The sequence below is a fragment of the Astyanax mexicanus genome, chromosome 12 (assembly GCF_023375975.1).
Source record: "Astyanax mexicanus isolate ESR-SI-001 chromosome 12, AstMex3_surface, whole genome shotgun sequence".
Classification (NCBI taxonomy): Eukaryota; Metazoa; Chordata; class Actinopteri; order Characiformes; family Acestrorhamphidae; genus Astyanax; species Astyanax mexicanus.
In genome coordinates this window covers 7,897,518-7,912,500 of record NC_064419.1, presented here as the reverse complement: position 1 = coordinate 7,912,500, position 14,983 = coordinate 7,897,518, and the positions used below count along the sequence as shown (strand labels likewise).

The 14,983-nt window shown below is 40.8% G+C and overlaps 1 protein-coding gene across 2 annotated transcripts in view; it reads left to right on the top strand.

Moving 5' to 3' along the window:
* slc44a5b (solute carrier family 44 member 5b) overlaps positions 1-14,983 on the top strand; it is a 57,173-nt gene that overhangs the window by 22,235 nt on the left and 19,955 nt on the right. For both annotated transcript variants that reach the window (XM_007236931.4, XM_007236932.3), the window contains exons 3-9: positions 3,215-3,288; positions 3,705-3,789; positions 4,678-4,762; positions 5,001-5,129; positions 5,891-5,951; positions 6,439-6,562; positions 14,012-14,095. In XM_007236931.4, the coding sequence (XP_007236993.3) occupies positions 3,215-3,288; positions 3,705-3,789; positions 4,678-4,762; positions 5,001-5,129; positions 5,891-5,951; positions 6,439-6,562; positions 14,012-14,095 (642 nt within the window). The remainder of the gene's footprint in view (positions 1-3,214; positions 3,289-3,704; positions 3,790-4,677; positions 4,763-5,000; positions 5,130-5,890; positions 5,952-6,438; positions 6,563-14,011; positions 14,096-14,983) is intronic.

Genomic DNA, 14,983 nt, shown 5'->3' with positions numbered 1-14,983 from the left:
GTCAGGTCATGCAGAATGCACTATCTGATGATTTGTAGCTGTTAGTGAGAAAAACATGCAATCACACAATGAGTTTCAGTGAGGTGTCAGTGGCGCGTGATTCGTCCGCCATACAATAGGTCTATACGTTAGTAAACCCCCTTATGTATCATGTGGGTTAGTTTGTCAGACTAAGGCCTGTGTTAGTCACATGCTCGTACAAAACAATGTTTCACTATGTACGTGAGGAATATATGGTGGTTAATGGTTAGTCTTCTAAATAAATGTGTGTAAGATATACGGTGAGTAATAAAATGATCAAATATGGTGTTAATATAAATGTGTGAAAAAATATACTGTGAATAATAAAATGATCAAATGTGGTGTAAGTATTGGTTAATGCATATAAAATACAAGGTTTCACAGATGATTATGTAATTTTAGATACCAAGATAAGTAATCATGATTGTGAGATACTTGTCAATATATTCAAGGTAAAACCAGGTTTCTTCGTAAGATTTTCCACAGTACAAACCACAACCAGTCAAAAAAGGGGGTATGCAGCCTATGCGACGCATAGGGGCGCTGTACTAAAGCCAAATAAAAGCCCCAAATAAATTTTCTCTAGTAATGACAGAATCTATCCCCCCCCCCCCCCCCCGGGGCACGGATACTACGTTTGCATACACCACAAACAGTATGTAGTTGCACTCCTTCTGTGTTGCCAGATCCCGCTTAAAAAGTCCACACTAAACTATTTTTTTCCCCATGAGACAGGTTAAAGCTTGACGAGAAATATTGTCACGTTTTAGTCTCGCGAGATCTCGTGCCATAAGATCTCGTCACACCCCTAGAATCTAATATTGTTGTTTGTGGTTATTCTGATTGATTATGGATTGGAGAATTGTGTAAATTAGATTTCTGATTAAATGTCAGCAGGATTTAGCATGCAGTGGGTGACTTTGTCCGCGAGGACTGGTTAGACTGGTGACGTCAGGGACGTCGTCCTGACCGGCTGTGATCTTGTGGGACGTGTGGTTTTCGTGGACAACGCTGTTTCTCCACTGACCCCATTAATCCCCCAGTCTCGTCCTCGCCCGGCTGCTGGACCAGTAATGATTACTGTAGCAGTGAAGGCTGAGGACACACACACACATACACACACACACACACACACACACACACACACACACACACACACACACACACACACACACACACACACAGAGAGAGACAGATCGAACTAGATTTACTCCATCAACACTTTGACAGGAAGGACCCGCTGGGTTTTATTGCTCAGATATAATCAGACACTAATCACTATTGACAACTTTCTCACTCGCTCATCTGTGATGCTCCTGTATGTGTTTCTATCACTATTAACCTACTGTTTCAGGCAGATTCGACTTTGAATTTAAAGTCCATATTACTTTGTTTCTAAACTGAAAGCAGAAGCATTTCTAGGTGAAGAATGGATAAAATATTGTGTTTAATGGTAGCAGTGTGCTGAAATAACCTTCCCTGCTAAGTATAATATATTCATTAATTTGGCATCATTCTCATACAGCAGCGGCTGTGATTGGTTCGCCAAGCCTTGTACCTTTCCTCACACATTCCCAGATCTTTCTCTGTGCTCCGTAATTTTTTAAATTGTAGATAGTTGTGGCTATTGCTGTGCATAGGTTACGCACAAGGTATTTGTGGGCTATGGCGTAGAATCAAAGTCTTCTGTCATAACCTTCCAAATGCTCATTCTGTATGTTATACACAGTACCTGGGCTTAAACTGTGCAATATGCATCTAAAACTGGAACAGTGAGCCCCATGTAGATTCAGTACAGCTCACTGTTACCTATGAAGGTTTTGATGTGGTTCAAAGTGGGGTCTATGGAAGTTTGATTGTGCCAACTTGATTCCCCGCCCACCCCCCATATTTTCTTCTCTCTCTCTCTCTCTCTCTCTCTCTCTCTCTCTCTCTCACTCTCTCTCTCTCTCTCTCTCTCTCTCACGCTCTCTCTTTTTATTTGAGTGTAGGAGACAGGAGATGAGGAGCTCTGGAGGATCTATAATGAGAAACAGCTTCAAACCTCCTCTGATCCTGAACTCCTCCTCCGGGAACTCTCAACACCTCTCTGCTCCTCTTACCTTTCATCTCTCTCTCCCTTTCTCTCTCTCTCTCTCTCTCTTTCCCTCCCCACAGAGAATTAGATATCTCTTCCCAAGTCGGATCAAGGCCTCCTTTGCCATCTGTGCCATCACTACTCAAGCGCTCTCTCTTTTTCTCGCTCTCAGTCTCTCTGTTCTGGCATTTAAATGTTCATTTATTCATCACTGATCTTTTGTTAGTTTTGGTTTTTAATCTTCGGCCCCATTTTGACATGGTATTATCACGCGTCCTGAGTGATTTGATTATAAATATCCAGCACAAAGTGCAGGTGTGAACAGGATACAGTGTGTTTCGGGGGGCATCGTAATCCAGTCACTCAAATCATCCACATTCGGAGGTGATCAGAGGCACATATGACCACTTTTAATGTACACTATTAATGCAGTGTGAACACCAAGGCACCTCTGTGCATCCCCCAGAGCAAAGCCCCATCCATGTTAAACCCAGTCACTGCCCCTGCCAGAACATGCGTAATAACCACAATACTACACGACCACCATCTGCACGGGTTAGCTGAGCATGTTTCAATAATAAGCTAATGAATTATGTGACACTAGTAAGGAACAGTGGTATCGCCATGTTTTCCTTCTAATTCAGCATTTTCATCACAAGACTATGACTAAAACTAAATCAAAATTGTTGTCAAAATTAACACTGTTACCACCACCCTAATAATAATAATAATAATAATAATAGCTGCTCTGTGGTGGTTTTCTGTCCTGTGGGGTCCTGAGTACTGAAGAACAGGAAAAAAGGGGGATAAAAATAAATGTATTTAGAACTACAGTTTTTATTTTTTTAATTATAGAACTACAAAGTGTTCTATATAATCAGTGGAGCTGAAAAAGATGGACAGTGACCTGTAGGAAACGTAGAAGGTGGTGTTAATGAAGTGGCCAGTCGGTGTAGAGTGCCAAATGTTTATTAATATCAGATAAATCAGGTCAGTAACAGAAGTGTGGGTGTCTCTTTGATGTCATTAATGATGGTCACTGATTTTGCTGTGTCACACTCTCACTCTCTCTCTCTCTTTCTCTCACGCTCCCTCGTGTCCGTGATTTCGCTCCAGGGGCTGCACAGACGTGCTTTGCTGTGTGATCTTCGTCATCGTCATCCTCGGCTACATCGCTCTCGGAACAGTGGGTGAGTAACACACTTCTTACTGCCAGTTTCATCATCACTTACATAACCCTATCTGCTCCATTCAGCAGAGACGCAGCCGGAGATACTATGGGGTGTAAAACTGCATCTGATCATCAGAAAATCTTGAATGAAAAACTCCTTATCTGGGCAGGAAGTGCAGGAAGTGTTTCTCAGTTAAACACTAATATTAGAACAAACATAAATATTCATACATTACCAGTTAAAAAATTTGGAGTTTTTGCATTGTATATTAATACTAAAGTCATCCAAACTATGAAAAAAAGATAAAAGTGTAAGCTTAATGCTGAACTTTAAAACCTTTGATGGGTAAACTGATTAACATTATTTGTCAATAATTAATGGTTATTAATGATGTAATATTCTTTGTTCCTGTGTGTGTGTGTGTGTGTGTGCAGCATGGCTTCACGGTGACCCTAGGAAAGTGGTTTACCCCACAGACAGCTATGGCCAGTTTTGCGGCCAGCAGGGGACCCCTAATGCGTAAGGAAAACTCGTTTTTTGTGTGTATGGCAAATTTTAGTATACACCATTTGTGAGAAACACACATTGTGTAAAATGTCACTAGTGTATGTTAATGAATTGGTGTGTCTGTGCGCGTGTGTCTGTGCGCGTGTGTCTGTGCGCGTGTGTCTGTGTGTGTGTCTGTGCGTGTGTCTTTCCCTGTGCGTGTGTCTGTGCGCGTGTCCGTGTGTCTGTGCGTGTGTCTGTCCCTGTGCGTGTGTCTGTCCCTGTGCGTGTGTCTTTCCCTGTGCGTGTGTCTGTCCCTGTCCGTGTCCCTGTCCGTGTGTCTGTGCGCGTGTGTCTGTGCGCGTGTGTCTGTGCGCGTGTGTCTGTGTGTGTGTCTGTGCGTGTGTCTTTCCCTGTGCGTGTGTCTGTGCGCGTGTCCGTGTGTCTGTGCGTGTGTCTTTCCCTGTGCGTGTGTCTGTCCCTGTCCGTGTCCCTGTGCGTGTGTCTGTCCCTGTGCGTGTGTCTGTCCCTGTGCGTGTGTCTGTCCCTGTGCGTGTGTCTGTCCCTGTGCGTGTGTCTTTCCCTGTGCGTGTGTCTGTCCCTGTCCGTGTGTCTGTGCGCGTGTGTCTGTGCGCGTGTGTCTGTGCGCGTGTGTCTGTGCGCGTGTGTCTGTGCGCGTGTGTCTGTGCGTGTGTCTGTGCGTGTGTCTGTGCGCGTGTCCGTGTGTCTGTGCGTGTGTCTTTCCCTGTGCGTGTGTCTTTCCCTGTGCGTGTGTCTGTCCCTGTCCGTGTGTCTGTGCGCGTGTGCGTGTGTCTGTGCGCGTGTGCGTGTGTCTGTCCCTGTGCGTGTGTCTGTCCCTGTGCGTGTCTGTTCGTGCGTGTCTGTGCGTATAATTAAATATTCTGTTTCTTGTCTCTGCAGAAACAAAGCCATATTATTTTACTTTAACATTCTACACTGTGCCAACCCAACAGTCCTCATCAACCTGCAGTGCCCTACAACTCAGGTACACACACACACACACACACACACCCACACACACACACATACACACACAGGACTAATAACATTCGCTATCTCTGAAAATGTTTGTGGAAATTTCCCTCTAATAAATTCAGAAGGACTCTCAAGTCAAAAAAGGAACAAAAATGGATTAGAGATATCATTATCTGTGTTTTTTTTTCTCTCTCTCTCTCTTTCTCTCAAACTCTCTCTCTCTCACTCTCTCTCTCTCTCTCTCTCAGCTGTGTGTGGCCAAGTGTCCCGACAGATTTGCCACATATGTAGACATGCAGTATAACTACGGCAGAAACCGAAGCTACTGGGAATACTACAGACAGTTCTGCAAACCCGGCTTTGACAATCCCAAAAAGGTACAGACGCAGAGTGTCCAGTGATGCACCGCTCTGAGACGCTTCACACCTGGTTTTAACACACGTCCTGGGGGATTTTTATCACAAACGATTTCTTTTCTTCGGTCTTCCAGTTTGCTTTGCCCAAACTCAGATGAGGCAGCTAGTTTTGCTTGAGCTCCTGACACAAGTATCACCTTTATCCATTTACTTGTTAATGAAAGGTTCTCAGCTAACCCGTGTGGACGGTGGATGCTTTTGTCATTAATTAATCACAGACTGTCACTGCGCTGCCATCTACCGCTGTATAAAAACTGGTTAAACAAAACTCAGTCATAAGTTTGGAAAGTCAGACATGCATGGAGTCTATGTGTGTGTGTCATTGGCGTGGACTCCTACAGTTTTAGCGCTGTGGTGACGCGGTACTTTACTAACGCAAACCGTGACGACGCTTTTCGGAGGAGTCACTGCTTTTTCTCAGCTCGTCCCACGCTGGAGCAGAACGGTGCTAGACTGAGCCAGCCTGCTCTCCCTCACACACACACACACACACACACACACACAAACACACACATCCAACCTAGCACGATAGCTTTCCCAGGAGCTTTTTCTAAAGCCTCTTTAAACTGATAAACCTCAAATCATTTTCTAATTGTTTTTTATTTATTGATATTTTTCATCGAATTTTGCTTTTTTATTGTTGTAATTTGTATCTGTTTCTGCATTTCACCTCCTGTAGTCATTATGTTTTTTTTTTTTGGTTGTTTTTTTTTTACCTGCAGTCTATCGCTCAGGTGCTCCGGGATGAAGACTGTCCCCCCATGCTGGTTCCCAGTAGACCCTGTAAGTGATCTGATGAAAAACTTAAAGTGAACGTTTCACAGTTTTTCCATTTTTACTGTATTAAACCCTTTGAATTGTGTTAACTTTCCCTGGAGCTTTAAAGCTAATGTAGCTAATGATTAAGGAAAGCTAATGAGCACTGGTGTTTTGAGGCTAATGTACACATTTTTTCATAAATCATACATAGTCAAACAAGTGCTGGATGTTAATATACAGATATTTCTATCCTGAAATCTGTTTATTTGGTTGAGGGTTAAATTGGGTTTCTGTTTATGTACAGTAAGCTTAGAGTTCCAATATTTTTAGCTGCGCGGTTAGCAGCAGCGCTAGTAACAGTTAGCACTAATTAATACCGCCCGACAGCACTACCCTGAGGAACCCTGAGTGCTTTAAAATAATAAAGATAAATTGTAAAATACTGCTGCATTTACTACTGTTGAATATTTAGAATTTTGAAAACATCATGTTTTTTTTTTCTTCTCCTCAGTCCTCCAAAGGTGCTTCCCAGATTTCATCACCAGAAACGGGACGCTAACTGTCGCCAACAAAACAGACTTTAAAGACGGACACGGCAAAACCAGGAGCGTCATTGACCTGAGAGACGCTGCCAAGTAAGTGTGAACCCACTCTTCGCACGCACCATTTACCACAGTTCCAAACACTTTATTCTGTAATAAGATCAGTTTCAGAGTTCTAGTGCCCTCTGCAGGATCGGGGAAGAAATAAACCACTTCATCTCCAATGATCTTTATGTCAAAGTTTTGAGAATTAATCATATTTGTGATTTAAGGCTGTGGCTGTTTACTCTGTATTCTTAAGAAAAGGTGACATATTTTACGTACACCATAAAAAACATTTTCTTTTTTTTTATTGAAAATAAGTAAATCCTTAGAAATTGCAAATAAGTGTTATATATTTGGTGTTTTGCTATTTACTGTGAAGCTTAAGGGATATTTTGGTATAATAATCTCTACCAAAGTTTTGTGGTAGATTTGTTTGGTATGTTACATTATTCTTAAATTACCATATTTTTCACACTATAAGGCCCACCGGATTTAAAGGCGCATTACACAACACTAGTAAGGAACAGGAGTGTTTGTTTTTTTTTGTTTGTTTTTTGAGAGAGAATTACAGTAAAATTGCTAAGATAAATTAGTAGGAAAACATGACTTTTTCTTTTTAAGTCAAACAAGCACTGGATGTTAATCTACACAGATTTCTCTTTGAAAACTGTTTATTTGGGCGAGTAAAGTGCTTCAGTTTATTTACAGTAAGCTTCACAGTAAGCTACAGTAAGCCAGGGTAATATTAGCTAGTGGTTTGCCCCACATTGATTGTTTTAACATAGTAAACACACAGACTACAGGCTGGTAATACTTACCTTTGAATGGCAAAAGAGCTAGCGCTTAGCGTGATTAGCAGGTAATGCTAATGCTGCTCCAACAGTGCTAGCCGGGGTTAGAATCAGGCTACAGTCTGGTATACGCTCCTCTGAACGGCAAAAGAGCTAGCCATTAGCGTGGTTAGCTGATAATGCTTATAATGCTCCAGCAGCGCAAGCCAGGATTAGCAGCAGGCTAGAGGCTGATAATACTCACCTCTAAATGACAACCTGAATGATAAAACAGATAAGTCATACATTAGGTGCACTGGATTATAAGGTCCACTTATTAATTTTTGGGAAAATTATTTTAAAGATGTTAAGTGCACCTTATAGTGCGAAAAATATGGTACATTATTTTGTTACACTATTATTTTTTTTGTACAAAATTACAGTCTTGGTAAGTCTCTGTGAAGTTTCTTTTGTTTCTGCTGAATGTTTTAAAGATTTATTTTGTTGCAGTAGTAGTAGAACTTTTCAGTGTTTTGTCATATTGCTAAAAATATAATTATCGCAAATATACACTGAAATATTGTGATATTATTTTAGGACCATATCAATCACCCCTATTCTTAAGTGTGTCATCTTTCCCTGCAGGGGAGAGCGGGCATCTTTATTCGGGTATGAAATTCGGCCTTGCGAAGGCCGAAGAAGGCCAAACCCAGTCTGGCCTTCTACAGCTTGACTGTTATACGCTTAAGCTGGGCATGTGCATGTGAGTTTACAGCTCACCCTGCTGCTCAGTTTGTGCAAACACACACAGGAAGTTTGACAAACTGCTGTTTATTGCGGGCAGTCTGCTCTTCAACCAATCAGAACCAGCAGCTTGTAAGCTAATTCAACCTCATAGATTAGCAGCAGCTATAACTATGGGAGGCCATATGCTAATTTAGCTACAGTAGATATACATCTTGGGCTGTGCTCCATCCTATCCAGGCTCCACCCACTCTAAGTTGTAGCTATAATCTTGCATATGTAGCTGCAGTATATGAGAATTCATCTATTCGTAACCTGTGTAAAATTAGCTTTTTAAAATAGACTCACTGACAAAAACAAAAGAGTGAAAGAATGCATTTGTTAGTGAAAACTGTTAAATAACTGTAAAAATAAAAAAAACATTAAAATACAATAGAACAAATAAGGCTCTAGTACCCCGCTGGGCTCCCCTAGCCTGGATACAAGATGAGATTGAGATGGTTGGGCATGGACAGCACATTTACCCACAGATGTTGTTGCAGCTGGGCCTGTAGATCGATCCTGCTCAACACTTGTAGGCTGCTGAGGCTGCCATCTCAGATGGTTGAAGCACCTCTACCCAAAATAGCTTAAAAAAAAAAAAAAATTGGGGGCGCCGAGGGGTTTAGCGGTCTAAAGCGCTGCCACTATGAGCGGGAGGTCGCAGGTTCGAACCCCCAGTCATGCAGCTTTGCCATCAAGCTGCCAGCGCTCAGAGGGAGCGAAATTGGCCCTGCTCCCTCCAGGTGAGTAGATGGCGCTCTCTCCCCATATCACTAAAAGGGTTATGTCCTCAGCACAGGGCGTCTGTGAGCTGATGTATTGGAACCGAGTCGCTGTGCTGCATCAGCAGCAGCTCAAAAAGAAGGGGTGGCTGGCTTCACATGTATCGAAAAAAGCATGTGCTAGTCTTCACTCTCCTGGTGTGTTGGAGCATCACTAGTGATATGGGTATCCTTGGGTATGGAGTCCTTGGGTAGTGAGTGGGTTGGGTAATTCTCCACAATTTACAAGGCCAGTTGCCCAACCTATTAATTAGGACTCCCTCTATCACTATTGAAGCCCCAACACCGGGAGGGTGGAGACCAAAACATGCTTCCTCCGACACATGTGAAGTCAGACTCCGCCTCTTTTCAAACTGCTGCTGATGCAGCATTGCTGAGTAGCATCACAGTGCACTCGGAGGAAAGTGCAGTGACTCAGTTCTGATACATCAGCTCACAGACGCAGCCTTGTGCTGACCAACATCACCCTTTGGAGTGATGTGGGGAGAGAGCGGCATCTACCCACCCAGAGAGAGAGAGAAAGAGCAAGGCCAATTGTGCTCTCTCGGGGCTCTGGTTGCTGATGGCAAGCTGCATAAACAGGATTCGAAAAAATATAACTTTTCTGAGAGACTTTTTGTAGGTCAGCAGGAAAAGCTCATGTTTTGAACGCGAGAGAAGTTTTTTTACACAAAGAGTGGAGCTACACAAATTAAATTTGTGGGTGGAGCCTGAACTGAATAGGGCAGTTACTTCCCTATTCTATATCTCATTTATTGCTCAGTGTTAAAGTTTATTGTTATTGGTTGCAAAGTTCTAATAGGCAAAAGCTATCTGCTGTAACTGTGTGTGCACTGCTGTGTGAGTGTGTGTGTGTGTGTGTGTGTGTGTATGATGTTCACAGTTGATCTACACCTGATTTGTGAGTGTATTTTATGATATGGTTGGTGTGTGTGTGTGTGTGTGTGTGTTGTGTGTGTGTGTTCTGCACTGTAATTGGCTGAACGCTTCTCTCTTGTAGCAGAGTCACGGCCGTGCAACAGGGAACACACAGGTTTCTCCTTCTTTTTTTCTTTCATTTTTTTTGTAGCAGCTCATCTCCTGAACTCTGCTTTGCTCAACTAACCCCGCCCCCTCACATTCTCTGTACTCCACTCCACTTTACAGTGCTCTGTTCCCCCTGTCACACACCCTGGAACACACCCAGCAGTGTGCAGGAAAGCTGTTAGTGGTACAGTGGTGCCAGGAGACAGTAGGGATTAGTTTGTTGTGTGATTAAGTGCACTTAAACAAGCGATTACAGGGTTTAGAACGGGTTTTAAGGCGGTGAGAGGTTCCTCAGGTGCTGCAGGATAAAAAATAGGGAGTGTTTTAAAGAGCCACTAAACCATAAATCATATATATTTTTTCCTTAAGAGCTGAAATGTGTTCCTTTTAAGTAGTAAAACATACCGGCCCTGCTTAAAAATGCTATAACTAATCACTTACTAATCTTAAAAAAAAACACTTATTTTATTGTGGTCATTTCTGCCTCTGCAGCGCCCTCTCAGGTTCAGCTGTGCTATAGGCGTTGATGTGTTCGTGTACTTTGGTACAATATGCAGATCAGTCAAACAATAATGCCCACCTCCCATGCTGACGTCCAACCATCTGCATCTCACCGCTATCAGAGGCACACTGCTGCTGCTGCAGCTCAGCCAATCAGCTCTCTTTCCTGCCCTGCCTCTAAACCCATACATCACCCACTGCCTCTCCCAAACTTTTTTTTTATTCTTTAAATTTGGGGTGGAGTCAGCAAAAAATAAGGGGTTTAATGCCCCATAAAAAATGTAGCTCCTTATTTTCACTGTTTTTTACTTTATATTGGTCTGTGTCTAAATTTAGCTTCCAGTATTTTGTACTAGAGCTGCAATGCTAATGTATCGTCATATACACTATATTAATGAATAGTTGTACACACCTTTTACTCTATTCCTAATGATGCAAGTAAGCTGATGCAGATGTGCAAATGCACGTACACAGCTTGTCTTCTCTCTATAGAGAAGTACTGCCAACAGGGTTCGTACAGTCATGAAAAACCTGGAAAAGAAAATGATATGAGTTTTAAAATAGCAATTTCCAGGCCTGGATACGTTTTGGAAAAAGAAAAATACCCTAAAAAGTTTTGGAAAATTCATAAAAATTTGAAAAAAATGTTATTTAACTAGTAAAACGGGATATTTCAAAGTGTTTTAAATCATTTTAGGTGAAATATAGGCCTAATATAACCAGTTTGGACATGGATTTTTAGTTTTTCTGTTTCTTGCCATGTCTGTACTGATGTTTTAAAGAATTTATGGTCATTAAAATTGACAGCGAAGGCATGGAAAAGTCACGAAAAACAATCATGAATCTGTGTCAGGTGTGGAGTAGCTAGAGAGATATAAAACCCCTAGTATTAAGCTATAAAGCAGTGAAACTGTTCCATCCAATAGTTTTGGGCTGAAAACAATCAAATCCTCATAGCAATGCTTTGTACCAACAGCTAGTAAAACATCTTCCCTGGACAGTAGGAGAAGCAGAAGGAACAATGAATAAGCAGGTGTCCAATATTTCTGTGCACATAGTGTACATAAATATAAATTATAAAAAAATAATCTTTCAAATAAAATAATAAAAAAATATTAAAATGAAATGCATGTATTTTTTTAAGCTGCTTGAATTTTTAAAGCTTTTTCCAAACACAGAGACATTCCTAAGACTGAAGTGAAATGACTGGCTGCAGATCACATATGTTAATTGGAACTGTTTGAAGATTTTATGTAGTTTAATGTGATTATGAGGCAAAAGAATTTGACCAGAACATCGGGACAGATATAAAATATTTTTTTATATATATATATTTTACCTAGAAGTACATATTAAGCAGAAAATGTCTTGTTTCTGCAATTGTTGTTTTAATTGCTGTGAACAGAGTAAACACAAAAGAAACATTTGATGGATTTATACGGTGTTAAATTTAATGTATAAATCAGGAGGAGAAGATGGACCGTGTGTGGTCTCAAAATATGAACTAAATGATTTAGTATATAAATTTAACACCATGAATTAATAAAAAATTAATTACTTATAAAATTACAATTATTATCCAAAAAGTCACAACCTAAATGAATATAACTCAAAAAGGTTAAAGTGGTATTTGCATGGCAGCGACAGTGCGCTGTGTTTTAAAAACTGTTGTGCTGGTCAACCAGCACCAAACTAGCATGGCCCAGCAGAAGTTTTGTTTTAAACACTGGTATGTGCTGGTCACCCATCATAGACCAGTTCTGAGTTCCTGCTGGTGTAAGCGCTTTTCTTCAGCAGGGCAGATTAGCCTAAAGAAAACCAGACCTCTGTCTAAATCACACAACTGACCTCTCCCCACACCCACCAGCAGAGTTAACACGCCCACTAAACCCCCAGCTAACCTGCTGTGGTTAGTGGAACGTTTTCTGAACGTTTAATTAGGAAGTTTAATCTGTTAGGTTTTCTGAACTTTCTAAGAACATTCAGAAACTTTTAAAGAAAAAAGCATTTTTTTTTATTCTTGTAACATTGCTGCAATGTTATGAGGACCTCATTTTAGGGTTATTAAAATGTTTTGTACAATTTTATTAATTGCATGTTTTCAGAATGAAATGTTTCAATTCTGGAATGTTTTGTTCTGTAATGCTACATGCTAACTTTCTAGGAACCTTCTAAGAACGATGCAGACTATTCTTATAATGGTTTCTGTAGGTCAGTAGTAAAAATGTCTGAGTGATGTCTGCTTTGTGGTTTAGCACTAATGCTAACTAAAAGCAATAAGTTGGAGTGATGTTTGAGGTGTTAAATGATGGATCAGGTTGATGTGGTGCAGTGGATAACACCACCTGCCAATGAGCTACCATGTGGGAGACTGGGGTTCAATTCAAGGTCTTGGTTCTCTAGTTTCCACCTTCCCTGCTATACAATCCATCTTAAGATTAGCTGATCATCCTGAAAAAATACCCTGTGTTTGTGGTTTAGCTACTAGGCTTTAGTAACTGGCTCTTTAACAGCATAGGATATTTTTTTATTATGTTTTATTTATTTATTTATTTTTTCTGGATGAGCATTTGGTCTTGAGCTGGATTTTTAGCAGGGTAAAGCTACAAAGCTAAAGCTAATGTAGCTAACAATTCCACTCTACCAAGCAGCATGGGTGCTAACTGTGTGCTTATAAATCATGTGTTTCTTAACTATAAACCTGTTTGTCTGTTCTAGATGTTCTAGATAACAGAAGTGTATAGTCTCATAGTTGCATAGTATCTAGATAATGCAGACTAGTAGAAATTACTGAACACCTCCACACTGTTCAAGGAGTGTGCGAATATTTAGACTTAAACTTAGCACCATGCTAATAAATGGTTGGGTGTGATGCTGATTTCTGGGCAGTATATAGTATATACTAGTGCATGTCAAAAAATTAGAATATCATTGAAAAGTTACTTTATTTCATGATTCAGCTCAAAATGTGGAATTAATATATTATATAGATGTATTAAACACAGAGTATTGTAATATTATAGAAGAGTAACTGGTACTTTTGGAAGTGTGGGCGGTGTGCCAAGTCCTGTTGGAAAATGAAATCCGCACTGTCTTTGGACTTGATATAAAACAGTGGACCAACACCAGCAGATGACATGTCTCTCCAAACCATCACTGATTGGTGGAAACTTTACACTAGACCTCAAGCAGTTTGGACTGTGTGTCTCTCCACTCTTCCTCCAGACTCTGGTCTCTTGATTTACAATGAAATGTAAAATTTACTGATGATCAGTGATGGTTTGGAGAGACATGTCATCTGCTGGTGAAAATCTTACAGCACTTCATGCTTCCCTCTGCTGCTGACAACTTTTATGAAGATGTGGATTTCATTTTCCAGCAGGACTTGGCACACTGCCCACACTGCCAAAAGAACCAATTAGTCTTATATAATATTCTATATAATTTTCTGAGACACTGATTTGGGTTTTTATTGGCTCTAAGCCATAATCATCAACAATAAAAAAAATAAATAGACTCTACATTCACTCCACTGATCGGTGTGTAGATCTATGCGTGCTGTACAGTCAGTGTAAGACCTGTAGAGGTGACCTTTACTGTAGTCTAATCACGCTGTTCTTGTTCCGTTACAGTGGCATCGCCAGCCTGCTGGATGCCAAGGAGGTGGGCACAAAAATCTTTGAGGACTACGCCAGCTCGTGGTACTGGATATTAATGTAAGACACGTTCTCACCTCACAACACTGCAGTGACAGGCATTAACATTCCTCCTGCTGTGAATCGCAGCTTATTTTTTAGAGTAAAGTGCAGCTTATGACCTTCAAAATCAACCCTGCTGTAGTGTCCAGAAGTTTGTAGACACAAATTTAATGAATCCGACATTCTGCTTCTTTAAAGGACCATTAAAGATGATATTTTTTAGTAGTAAATGATAAAATAATGAGGATGCATCAACAGATATAAAGAAAATATGCTGACTTAAAACACTGGCAGCTCTTGTCAGAAGTGCTTCAGCCAGTACTTTCCTATTTAGACTGTATATTCAGTCACTGTATCTGTGACTCCACCCCTGAGGTTGCCAAATACACAACAGCGAGTAAACGGTTTTGCAGCATGGAAGCTAGCAAGCAGGGCTGGTTCAACTGAAACCTTAGCTGCTACACAGCCTATAAAGCCTTGACATGTTTAAAAAAAGATCACTGACCAAAAAATGAATAAAACAAGAGTAATTATTGGCAATGAGTTCAAAAGTTTCTCTGTATCTTTTACTAGTGGCACCTGCCCAGCTAGCGGTGCTTAAAGCTAGGTTAACTAACTACAGATGAAGTTCACATAACCTGGTTTATAATGTGCAAACAATAATAAAAAATAATAATATATATATATATATATATATTCATTAGCTGATTAACTTTGAGTTTGGACTCTTCATTGCTTGCCATGGTAGAAGGTAGTGTTACTAAACTCCTCTTGCACTGGATTGTGTATATTCAGCCTCCTCAACTTGGCAACCAGAGTGAGCCTCACATCTGGTTAGAAGTGGGCGGGGCAGACAAACCATCTGTGGTGCTTTGAAATTGGATTGCTGTAGCTACAATTCAACAG